The following is an 11,977-nucleotide window of genomic DNA, read 5'->3' as shown; positions in this document are numbered from 1 at the left end:
GTGCCTTATCTTTTATATACGGTACATTGTGTACGTGAACGTGTTACACACCTGTAGTACAGAAGCATATCAGAGGGGACGTCAGTAAAGCTAACAAATGGATCGTCTTTCACGTAGTTGTACATGCAGGTCAGCTGAAACACAAAACACACTGTGACTGTGTGGTATCTCAGGTACCAGTAAAAGTTTGGGTCCACTTGCTACCTCTGTTTCAGACTGTGTGCGGAATGTGAATGAATATCAGAGTGTATGTACCTGAGCCTCTTTCAGGAGGACCTTGTCTCTGCCTGCACGTGGTCTACAGGCTTTGACTAGATCTTTGGCTTTCTGCTGTGGGAGAGTCTGAAGTGAGCTGCAGGTAAATCCCTGCAGTATTGATGCTGACAGGCTGTGGGGAGAAACACACACACACACACAGTCACACACAGACATACACACACTGATGAACCAAAACACAACATCTTATTGGACTCTGGCAGAATCATATGCGTTATCTGGATTGTTCACCCAGTGGTTATTTACACTGCCTATGTAAGCGAGTCAGGCTGTGTTTGTGTGTGTGTTTCTAACTCACTCTTCTGGATTATCACTGGCATTGGCCACTGCACCAAACAACATCATAGCCTGGTAAAAATCAAACAAAGAATTCAAAATTTTATTGATGCGTTTTACACCCTGAGATCCAAACTAGACAGGAATTCAGACCTCTGTAAGTGCTGTGATCACAGTCAAGCCATGTTACTCTAGGTTTTCAGTATAACAAAGTGATTTACATTTCTCTGACAATGTAGGTCTGTTCAGTTACCTGTTCGTGACTCCAGCTCTTGTTATTGATGAGTGAAACGTCAACAGAGCTCAGTGAGGTCAGTAGAACAAGTGGAATATACATCACGAGTGCATCCGGAACATTCTGTAGCACTTCAGTTTGGTCTACAGAGATTACCTGGGAGAAAGTGTGGGAGCAGACCTTCAACTTTTCCAGACTAAACAAACTGCATTCTGAACAAAGGATTGATTTTAAATTAAATTAAACTGGTATAGAACACAGTAATGTAAATCTCCATTTCAGTAATGTGCTGTAATGTATTTTGCATGTGTGTGTGCATGTGTTCTGTGTGTGTAAGAGAGAGAATACCTTCTGGACAAATGTCTTTTGCAGAATAACTGGTGCTGACAGAATGTTATTGATGAATGCTGGATTCTGCGATAAAGACAGAAGCTGAGACGATGGGATGATGGAGATGGTTGCAGAGGGAACGCCACCGAGGAGTGTTCCCAGGGACTCCAGAGAGGAGGCACTGCTGATCTGTGAGGCAAAACAATCAGATCTTCAACTTTAAAAAAAGGAAAAAAAAAATATGAATCTGCTGTTTTCGATCTGAACGCAGGGAGTATTTAAGGGAGTATTTAAATTACAGCACTTTTCTTTATATACAGTCACGTCCATAAATATTGGGACATCGACACAATTCTAACATTTTTGGCTCTATACACCACCACCATGGATTTCAAATGAAACAGCTTTAATTTGAGGGTATTTACATCCAAATCAGGTGAACGGTGTAGGAATTACAACAGTTTGCATATGTGCCTCCCACTTGTTAAGGGACCAAAAGTAATGGGACAATTGGCTTCTCAGCTCTTCCATGGCCAGGTGTGTGTTATTCCCTCATTATCCCAATTGCAATGAGCAGATAAAAGGTCCAGAGCTCATTTCAAGTGTGCTATTTGCATTTGGAATCTTTTGCTGTCATCTCTCAAGATGAGATCCAAAGAGCTATCCCTATCAGTGAAGCAAGCCATCATTAGGCTGAAAAAACAAAACAAACCCATCAGAGAGATAGCAAAAACATTAGGCGTGGCCAAAACAACTGTTTGGAACATTCTTAAAAAGAAGGAACGCACCGGTGAGCTCAGCAACACCAAAAGACCCGGAAGACCACGGAAAACAACTGTGGTGGATGACCGAAGAATTCTTTCCCTGGTGAAGAAAACACCCTTCACAACAGTTGGCCAGATCAAGAACACTCTCCAGGAGGTAGGTGTATGTGTGTCAAAGTCTACAATCAAGAGAAGACTTCACCAGAGTGAATACAGAGGGTTCACCACAAGACGTAAACCATTGGTGAGCGTCAAAAACAGGAAGGCCAGATTAGAGTTTGCCAAACGACATCTAAAAAAGCCTTCACAGTTCTGGAACAACATCCTATGGACAGATGAGACCAAGATCAACTTGTACCAGAGTGATGGGAAGAGAAGAGTATGGAGAAGGAACGGAACTGCTCATGATCCTAAGCATACCACCTCATCAGTGAAGCATGGTGGTGGTAGTGTCATGGCGTGGGCATGTATGGCTGCCAATGGAACTAGTTCTCTTGTATTTATTGATGATGTGACTGCTGACAAAAGCAGCAGGATGAATTCTGAAGTGTTTCGGGCAATATTATCTGCTCATATTCAGCCAAATGCTTCAGAACTCATTGGACGGCGCTTCACAGTGCAGATGGACAATGACCCAAAGCATACTGCAAAAGAGTTTTTGAAGGGAAAGAAGTGGATTGTTATGCAATGGCCAAGTCAATCACCTGACCTGAATCCGATTGAGCATGCATTTCACTTGCTGAAGACAAAACTGAAGGGAAAATGCCCCAAGAACAAGCAGGAACTGAAGACAGTTGCAGTAGAGGCCTGGCAGAGCATCACCAGGGATGAAACCCAGCGTCTGGTGATGTCTATGCGTTCCCGACTTCGGGCTGTAATTGACTGGAAAGGATTTGCAACCAAGTATTAAAAAGTGAAAGTTTGATTTATGATTATTATTCTGCCCCATTACTTTTGGTCCCTTAACAAGTGGGAGGCACATATGCAAACTGTTGTAAATCCTACACCGTTCACCTGATTTGGATGTAAATACCCTCAAATTAAAGCTGACAGTCTGCAGTTGAAGCACATCTTGTTCGTTTCAGTTGAAATCCATTGTGGTGTGTAAATGTTAGGATTGTGTCGATGTCGCAATATTTCTGGACCTGACTGTAAAGTGTAGTTGGTTAGTATTTGAACAGCAATACAAATTTGTTCTTTACAGGGGGATTTGGTGAAATTGCTCTAAACAGACTTGGTCTCGCTTCCAGTATCGTAGACTGACGTTCTTGACAAGTGTACAGTGTACACTCACATTAAAGCCCGCACTAATGATGCTCTGGATCAGGGCATTCACTTGGCCCTGGTCCCAGCCACTGATGTTACTGAGTGTAGACAGAGCACTGTTTATCACACTGGAGGGGGTGGAGCTTATCTGGCCCACAGTCAGGCCCACACACTGGCTGCCCAAAGATTGGATGGTGGATGCAGATACATTGGGGAACTTTGCTACCAGCACCGCTGTGACCTGAGAGGAGAAGAGGATTATAGTTAGCTTGCACTTTGACAGAATAACTGACTGACAGGGTCTCATTGATCGATCACCTCTGGATTCATTTCTGTGCAGAAGTTGTTGATGCTCGTCAGGATGGTCTTGATGTCTGCATCTCCAAGGTGAACAAACATGGAGGAAGGAGTTCGACACAGCAGCTCAGCTGGCAATCTAAAAGATCACAAACAACCTTTTAAAAATGCGTACAAAGATATTTATCCTTGTATGTAGTCCGTTACCTAAGGGGGTTGAATTGATGAGGCTGGATGAATAAATAGAATAAGTAGTTGTTAGTGTGGAGTGTTACCCGAGTGGGCTGAAGTCAGGATTCTGGATGTATAACTCTGTTGTGTAGTACTCCAGGACACTGGCTGAAATTCCTGAGTTGTTGAACAGCTGAAGATTTTCTGCGTTCTGCAGGAACGCACTCGTCTAAAGGACACAATAAAACACACACATTAATACGTCACTATGGGTGTGTGTTGTGTTAGGTAGATAATACATTATATGTAGATGATCAGAAATAATCATGTGTGTAAATGTCTGAATGACTAACATGTATGATTACAGGTATGTTTGTTGTTGGTGTGTGAGTTTGTGTGTGTGTGTGTGTGTGTGTGTTAGTATGTTACCATGTTTCCTGTTAGGAATGACTGCAGGTCAGCGAGGTTAATGAAAGTGATGAAGAATCCGATGTTGTCAGCAAACCAGGCGGTGGAGTTCAGAAGAGGATCTGAGGAGTTATAGCAGCGGGGGCTGCCATCTGCAAGATACACATACAGATAGTTATGTTGAGACTCACATACTGTGCACACACAATTATAGGAAATGAAGCATGGATTGCTTGGATTGAAGGATATGCAGTACTATTCAGCAGAGAGAGAGAGAGAGAGAGAGAGAGAGAGAGAGAGAGAAGAGAGATATAGTTATTCTTACCGCTGCTGTTCAGATACACTTTTATGGAGCTATACACATCAGCTGGGGTGAAATCAGTTGTGGAAAAATTGTAGTTGTCCCCCAGGATAGACACCCTGCTCACAAGCACACACAAACACACATTTATACATACATACATATATACATATAGAAGTGATTTTAGTACAGATCCTCAATTTTTTAGCCAAGAGACAGGGGGCAGTGTTTGTGCTGACAACCCTGTGTAATGGTACATCAAACAAATACTCACAGTTTCCTGTATGACAGACAGGAGGCGCCACTGAGCTGGGCAGAGCTGATGAGCTGAGAACTGAGGTAGGGCAGGTAGTGAACCACGGTGACATTAAACCACTGTTCTACATCAGCCTGAGACGAGGCATTGAGAGCACGAGGCCACACACACCCCAACGTGTGGCTGGCCAAAGCTGAGGATAAAACAGACCCCTGTAGAGAGAAACAGGGATTATTCTATGAGCTAATCCTGATATAATAAAGGCAAGTAATCCACATGGACTAAAAGGGTAGGTGAAATGAAGACAGGTGTACCATCTCCAGGTATTGATTGGTTCTATTGTAGTTGTTGAGGAGTGTGCAGAGCTCAGAACCATCAATGACTGTGTTTGGCCTGTTCAGAAACTCGCTGAGTTCTTCCGGAGAGATGGAGCCCAAAAGCTAGAGGACACAGAGCAGAGACAACGCACTCGTTACAGAGGGAGATGTTGACAGCTCATTGGCTGCCGCTTAAACTATTAGTGAGCGACTCACTGACACGATCAGTGTTATAGAGCAGAAATACCTCTGCCTGTCGGTCAGCTGGGATCAGAGACAGGAAATCTTTCAGGTCAGGGAATCCAAAATTGAGGAACATCTGTTTCAGGAACACGTAGAAGCTTCCTCTGCCGTAGCAGCTCAGGCCTGTGAGGCAATATAGGGCACTAATGAAAAAAGTCTGTGGTGAATTCGGATTGATATTAGACCAGTGAATGTGGGACACTCCTGACTTAGCCCAAATTCTTCATCTGCCAATCACATCTACTGATCACTGCCTGCACACTGGACTAGGCTGAGTCAGCAAATACACAAGCAAGAACACGCACACTTGAAACACACACACACACACACACACACACACACACACACAGAGACACACCTTGGCTGGACTGGTACTTGAGATAGTCTTGTGTGTAATTGAAGACAGTGTCGGACTGTGTTGCAGAGAGGTCACTGTACACATTATCAAGTCCTTTCACTCTGTAAACACAACGACATAGAAGTCAACAAGTTAAAAATCAAAGAAAGTAAAGAATAGATCTGTGCGTTCATGTTGAGGAGGAGCTCACATCTCTCTGTAGGAGTCACAGCTGATGTTCATGGGGATGATCGACAGGGTGTTTGGACCAATCCCAGGAAGGAAGAAGGAAAGGTAAGTCTGGAACCACAGGGCAAAGTCCCCAGGGCTGAAACTTTGGAAGTGAGGCACCAGATCCAAGAGTGTCATGTTCAGAATGGTGTCTGATATTGCTGAAGGAATGCTAGTCATGTTCATCTGCAAACACACAGCAGCACGGATTAACAGTCTGGACACACTCGGACTCCATCAATTAGTATGCATAGAATAAACGTGTCTTATTGCGAAAAGAAATGTGCCCTGGTTTGTAGACTACAGAGATCCTCACTTGTATTGCAGTCTGGTGGAAGACTGTCAAGAAGCTGCCAAGTTGATTCCGATCTAAAGATGTGATCGCACTGCTAAACACCTCTCTAAACACAGAGTCATTTCCCAACACTCCTGAATCCGGCTGCAAGATGAACTGTGCCTTCTGCTCACTGGACAGTAAGCCTAACACTGCAACCTGCAGGACAAAACATGCATTTCACATATTCTGTTCACACCAGCTCAGTGGTACAGCAGCTGCCTGCCCTCTCACCCAAAATCCAGAGGCCAACTGGTACTACTATCGTCAATTGCAAACTCACAAGAAACATAGAGTTGGTGCAACTTTGATGTTACTCACGCTGGAGAAATTTGCATTTAGAATTTTGAGCTTTTCCAAGGGGGCATAATTGGAGAAATTGCCAAGGTTCTTTTCAAGCCACTTATTGCTGCCAGAAGTGTTGGAACGACAGCCAGGGTCTGAAAAGATCACAGACCATTAGTTAAATTAATCAGAACATTCTCAAGGGCTCTTGGTTTATTTCATTCAGGCAATCAATTGGCTTAATCTCAACAGGCTAAAAGAAGTATAAGACTGCCAGCTTTCTCTAGTAGAACAATTAAAAGGGGCCTATGTACCTGGGAGGTCAACTCTTGACAGGAAGGGAAAGATGAATGAAGTAAAGACCAACTGCTTCTGTTCCTCTTTCATGAGTGATTCCTGACTGCTAAGAGCTTCCACCCTAAGTTGGATGAGAACAGATCAGATTTTGTCATGAATTACTTCATCTTCATGTCCTAAATAACACACGTGGAGTTCTAAAATTCCATTGTCCATACTTACACAGCCTGGTAGCTCTCACAGCTGAAGCTTTTGGAACTGAGGCTGGACAGAAAGTCTGTGGACACTGATGACAAAAATGGTCTGAGCCTCATCTGGAACCACTCAGTGATGAAAGTGGCATTCATCAGCTGTGCTGCAGTGAAGTCCTTGATTATCACCTCCCAGATGGCATCAAGTATATTTGGGTCAGGCCGAATGCTGCTGTGGGTCTACATGAATGAGTACATACTTCAGTGCATAGCAGTGCACAAATGTTTTTGTTTTTTTTTTCACTACAGCGCCAATCAAATTTTCATACCATGTTTGAAAACCTGTCCAGTACATCATCCAAAGGTCCAGGAAAATTCTGGAAGAAAAGCTTCCAAGCGCCTTTAGAGTAGTTCAGGCTGCTTGGCAGTTTGCATGTGAGCAGTGTGGCCAGATCATCAGAGGATAGAACAACAACCTTGAAAGACAAGAAACAGAGGGTTCTGTGGTCAACTCATCTTCTGCGTAAAAGGACTGAACCTGAGGAGAGGTATTTTGTTCATAGAGGACTCACTGATGAACAGGCATAGGCAGGAATGCTGAAGTTACACAGTACTGCAGAAACATTTCCAGATGCGAACTCGCTATCAAGTGGGTGACTGTGCAGAACAAAGAATAATGTTATACATCTACTAAAAACTTTCTCTATAAAGTTTGCTCCTTTTCCATTTGATAAAAAAGCTCACCTGTCTACACCATAACAAGGGTTGTGGTTGATGATGCCAAGATTCAGTGTGTTCAGATCAGATTGGTTCTGTCGTGACACCCAGGACTGAACCACTGAGGAGTTCTCAAACAGCTTCAGATCAGCTATGTTTACCCCCATTAGATCCCTCACTGTGCTCACATTCAAGATCTGGCACACACAAAAACAGTTTTCATCAAGTTCATCTGCAGTTTTCTTTATTTTACTTCTTATAACTCAAGCATCCACTATGTTCATTTAATGTTTTATACCTTGAGAACAGCAGGGTCCAGACTAATGAATATGGTGATGTCCATACTGATGTTCTGGGTAGAAAGAGCTTGTATATCCTCCACAGGAGCTCCACCTATACACACACACACACACACACACACACACACACATGTTAACAACTAAATTCATGGTGTGTGGGTGTGTGTGTGTGTATATGTGTGTGTGTGTGTGTGTGTGTGTGTGTGGGTGGATGCGGGTGTGCATATGTGCATGCGTTTGTGCATGCGTACTTTTCATTCAATCCAACTACTACTGTTCTAAAACACTACACCTGTGTGTGTGTTTAGTATTTCTGTGTATGTGGATGATTGTTTTACCCAGGTAAGGTCTCATAATTTGGTAGTATGTTTTGGCATTGCTGCGCTGATTGCTGAATGAAGTGTTGGCTGTGATGTACAGAGCGGATTTCTGTTCAATGGTACATGAGGAAAGATCTGGAAACAGGACCTCCCTACATAGAGGAAAAAAAATGCAAACTATATGAGCAATAATGCACTCAAATTATTCTCAAATCTCTTTATTCATCCATGTTTGTGTATGTACAGTATGTACCTGTGAGTTTGTACTTACTTTAGGCTCTCAGCATTGATATTTTCCAGTACACTGATGTTTAAAGTACAGATGTTGGAACCAACTGCATTTATTTCAGCACTTCCCAGAGAGCGATTCCCCATGCTCAGATACCTCATAATAACCGCTTTACTCTACAAAATACACAAACATTATTCTAGTAGCAAGCACATCAGTGTCTGAGGATTGAAAATGCTTAACTAGTATGGTTTTGATCTATTACTGGTTTAAACAAGCTCTGACATACTTTAAGTTTAAGATAAAGACCAGACCTGGAGCTCCACCTTCTTCTTCTACACCAACTGTAGGAAATGTAAACACTTCCCTTCATACTAAAATTTCTCTCTCTCTCTCTCTCTCTCTCTCTCTCTCTCTCTCTCTCTGAAGGATCAGAGACGCTCTCTCTCCCTCTCTCTGAAGGATCAGAGATAATCCCTCTCACCCTCTATGAAGGATGGCAGATATTGTCTCACTTTCTTTGAAGGATCTCAGACAATCTCAATCTCTTTCTCTGTTTCTCCCAGAGGTGTTGAAAACATGGTCTTAATTCACAAATTGGTTGTAATACACATGAAGACAACACTGTGGTTGTACCCACAGTAGTAATCAATCCAAAAAAATTTTTACAGGTCTCACACACACACACACACACACACACACACACCCTTCTATTACCTTTTCTGGTTCCCAGAGTCCATCATTTGAGTCTATCAAAGAAGACAGTGTGTCAATTATGGTAATGTTCCACTTGCTAATGTCATCAATAGTGGCCACACGAGAAGCGGATCCCAGTAGCTGCAGCACACCATCAGTAAGGCCTGATGGGTAAATCTACACATGCACACAAAATCAACAATTTATTATATACCACCTAACACACACTGTCCAAAATGTTGTGTGGGTGAATCCACCACGCACGCAAAGACAGACATTAAACTCACAACACAAAAACAAACCCTGTTTGACAGGGGTACATTTTCAAAACATACAATATGCAAGTATCATATTTAAACCGACACTGTCAGTAATGTCAGAATTTTATGACTGAAAGGCACAAACAACCTCCTCTTTCGTCGTAGTGCTACTGTAGTGCTAAAGAGTCCCAGTGTCACAGTGTTCAGTGCTGCTGACCTGGTTTAACTTGTTCAGAATGACGGTCTGGAGGCTGGTGTCCACCACTTTCTCAGTGATGGCTGCCAGGTTGTTCTGCAGGACAGCGATGTCCAGATACAGATCAAACTGGGTGGAGTTAAAGCCGAAAGGAAACGACGCATCTGCAATTGTCACCGCTGTGATGTTGCTCACTGTTAGACACAGAACAAAGTTAATCACTGAAGGACAGAATCTAAAATATATCCCTGTATCTCAGTGCTTTTTACACTGTAAAGTACTGTTACCTGTAGCACTTTCTGAGTTGCATTCTGTAAAGAATGTCCTTAGCTTCTTCATCGGGATCTTCTGCTTCCTCAGGACTGAAAAGAACTTCCTCCTTACATTCTTCAACAATGCACACACACAGACATAACATTAAATTAGTCCCAAAAGGTCTAACATTGGGTCAATAAATCAATCACAAGCGCAAATTTAAAACTGAACAGTTTTACATACAAAGCTAAGTGCGTTGCAGAGGTCTGATTTGAAATAGACAGCCAGGATGCCGATTTGCTCCACGGTCTGCTCATTCCACGTTGAGGGATTACTGATTAAGAAAAAAAAAATGTCTATGAGATCTTATTCATATCTAATACAATACAGTTATAGACACAAATCATTGCATTTGGTTTATGCCATTTTAACACCAAGTCTAACATTATTAGAACAATTTAAATGCAGTTACGGTTCAGAAATATTTTTCTACAGCTCAACCAAATTCAAAGGTATGCACTGATCTGCAAAAATCTCTGTCTCACCCATAAGCGGTGTTCCCACTGAGGAGCAAAGACTGTACAGCAGTGATCTGAGAATCAGAAAGATCTCCACAGTTCTTCAGTTTCTCCAACATGAGAGGGTGAGAGTTCTGGATGTAGGAGGAGTCCAGTGTGCAGGCCATATTCCCCAGAACCTCCACCTGATAACTGGTCAGGCTCACACCAGATATACCCTACAATGTCAAAAACCACGAAGGAGTGTCACATTAAAACGCAGAATCTGTAAGAACGGGGGTTCTTGTGAGGATTCCAATGTTTAGTGTCAAGATCTCTGACTGTCTTATGTTTGAACATGTTGAATTATGATCTCAGAGATTTGGAGTTCTTGTCTGAAATGTTGCGTTTGCCTCGAGACAGTTTAGTGTCTCCTGAGTGACTGAGCGATTTCCATCACTGCACCCTCTATGCCCAAAACTTTCTTTTCAGTATTTAGAGGTCAGAAAACCTGAGTACAATTCCTGATCTGGGAACCACCCAAAAGCATTCTATTGTTGTTCTATGTCACAGTCGGAATTGAACTTTGCTCACGTGGATTTTCATATGACTGCTATGCTGATGACACTTGATGCATCCTCTCCTTTCCTCCTATAGACAATCATTTTTCTGAATAGAGCATGTAGTAGATGGCAGCTCCTCAGCTGAAACTAAATCCCAGCAAGACTGAGTGCTGGCCAGAGTGTTGCTGTTGTGGAGATGCACGCCCACATCAAGATCTTGAGATCTCCATGGACAACTCTCAGATCTCAACACCTCACAATGCATGCAACCTTGGGGTATTTCTGGACAATCAATTGTCCTTCACTACTCATATTGCTAAGCTGACTGCTAACATCAGGAGGATCTTGAGGCCATTTCTATCCACAAAGCTCACTCAGGTGCTTGTTCATTCCCTCATCATCTTGAGACTGGACTACTGAATGTCGCAGTTCTGCCCCTGCATACCACCCGCCCGCTGCAACTGTTCAAGAGTGCAGCTGCCAGACTTGTTTTCAACCTTTCCACATTCTCCCACACCAACCCAGAGCTGTGCTCCCTCCACTGGCTTTCTGTTGCTACTGCATCAGATTTAAAACACAAAGACAAAAACGGACAAGCACATCCATACCTGAAGGCACTTATCACAGCCCACTCTCTACCATACTCACTGGCTGTCTTCAAACTAAAAAAACTCAAGACCCAACTCTTCACCAAGCCCTTGTATTAAAACTTCCATTAAACAAATCCCTTGTCTTTTGTCTCAAAGCACTAATGTAAGTCACTCTGTAGAAGGGAATCTGATAAATGCTGTAAATGTATATTTCAACATTGGAATTTCATGAGACACAAATTGATTGAAAGATTGGGTGACTTGTTTTCCATAACATTTAAGTGCTAATATTGAGTGTTGGTCTATGAACATGTTATTGTGTATGTTTTACCAGGCAGTCCTTTGCATCATTGAACAGGATGGTCTTTTTGTCAAGGCTGTGGGAAAGAACGGAGAAATCTGCTCTGCCCACGGCACTGAAATATGACTGGCAGTTCTCCTTCTGTATCTTCTCATAGCTACAACACACACACATTACAGATAGCATATGACCCATATTCTTAACCTCAGATACTTGAAAACTGGGAATGCAGGGGAAGT

At 42.7% G+C, this 11,977-nt stretch overlaps 3 protein-coding genes across 3 annotated transcripts; all 3 read right to left on the bottom strand.

Annotated features, from left to right (window-relative positions):
- Nucleotides 1-5: 5 nt before the first annotated feature.
- Nucleotides 6-4,620, bottom strand: LOC128317520 (uncharacterized). The gene is made up of 10 exons (XM_053229726.1): nucleotides 4,349-4,620; nucleotides 4,045-4,175; nucleotides 3,720-3,844; nucleotides 3,466-3,583; nucleotides 3,176-3,388; nucleotides 1,136-1,306; nucleotides 806-943; nucleotides 575-624; nucleotides 256-388; nucleotides 6-134 (listed from the first exon to the last, which is right to left on the bottom strand). The coding sequence occupies exons 1-10, from the start codon at nucleotides 4,485-4,487 to the stop codon at nucleotides 6-8; spliced, it is 1,347 nt and encodes a 448-aa protein (XP_053085701.1). The 5' UTR covers nucleotides 4,488-4,620.
- LOC128317523 (uncharacterized) lies at nucleotides 4,474-5,894 on the bottom strand. Its single transcript, XM_053229730.1, has 5 exons — nucleotides 5,689-5,894; nucleotides 5,499-5,599; nucleotides 5,145-5,263; nucleotides 4,895-5,020; nucleotides 4,474-4,792 (listed from the first exon to the last, which is right to left on the bottom strand). Exons 1-5 carry the CDS (start codon nucleotides 5,892-5,894, stop codon nucleotides 4,595-4,597), a joined length of 750 nt encoding a protein of 249 aa, XP_053085705.1. The 3' UTR covers nucleotides 4,474-4,594.
- Nucleotides 5,814-11,933, bottom strand: LOC117597903 (mesothelin-like protein). Its single transcript, XM_053229723.1, has 16 exons — nucleotides 11,769-11,933; nucleotides 10,333-10,523; nucleotides 10,031-10,121; nucleotides 9,820-9,919; nucleotides 9,554-9,726; nucleotides 9,098-9,253; nucleotides 8,423-8,556; nucleotides 8,170-8,303; nucleotides 7,831-7,925; nucleotides 7,560-7,729; nucleotides 7,388-7,472; nucleotides 7,145-7,291; nucleotides 6,847-7,055; nucleotides 6,642-6,745; nucleotides 6,364-6,482; nucleotides 5,814-6,201 (listed from the first exon to the last, which is right to left on the bottom strand). The coding sequence occupies exons 1-16, from the start codon at nucleotides 11,931-11,933 to the stop codon at nucleotides 5,950-5,952; spliced, it is 2,325 nt and encodes a 774-aa protein (XP_053085698.1). The 3' UTR covers nucleotides 5,814-5,949.
- Between the last annotated feature and the right edge of the window lie 44 nt (nucleotides 11,934-11,977).

This window comes from Pangasianodon hypophthalmus, chromosome 26, assembly GCF_027358585.1.
Source record: "Pangasianodon hypophthalmus isolate fPanHyp1 chromosome 26, fPanHyp1.pri, whole genome shotgun sequence".
Taxonomy (NCBI): Eukaryota; Metazoa; Chordata; class Actinopteri; order Siluriformes; family Pangasiidae; genus Pangasianodon; species Pangasianodon hypophthalmus.
The sequence above is the reverse complement of the archived record's forward strand: the minus strand, read 5'-3'. Positions and strand labels throughout refer to the sequence as shown.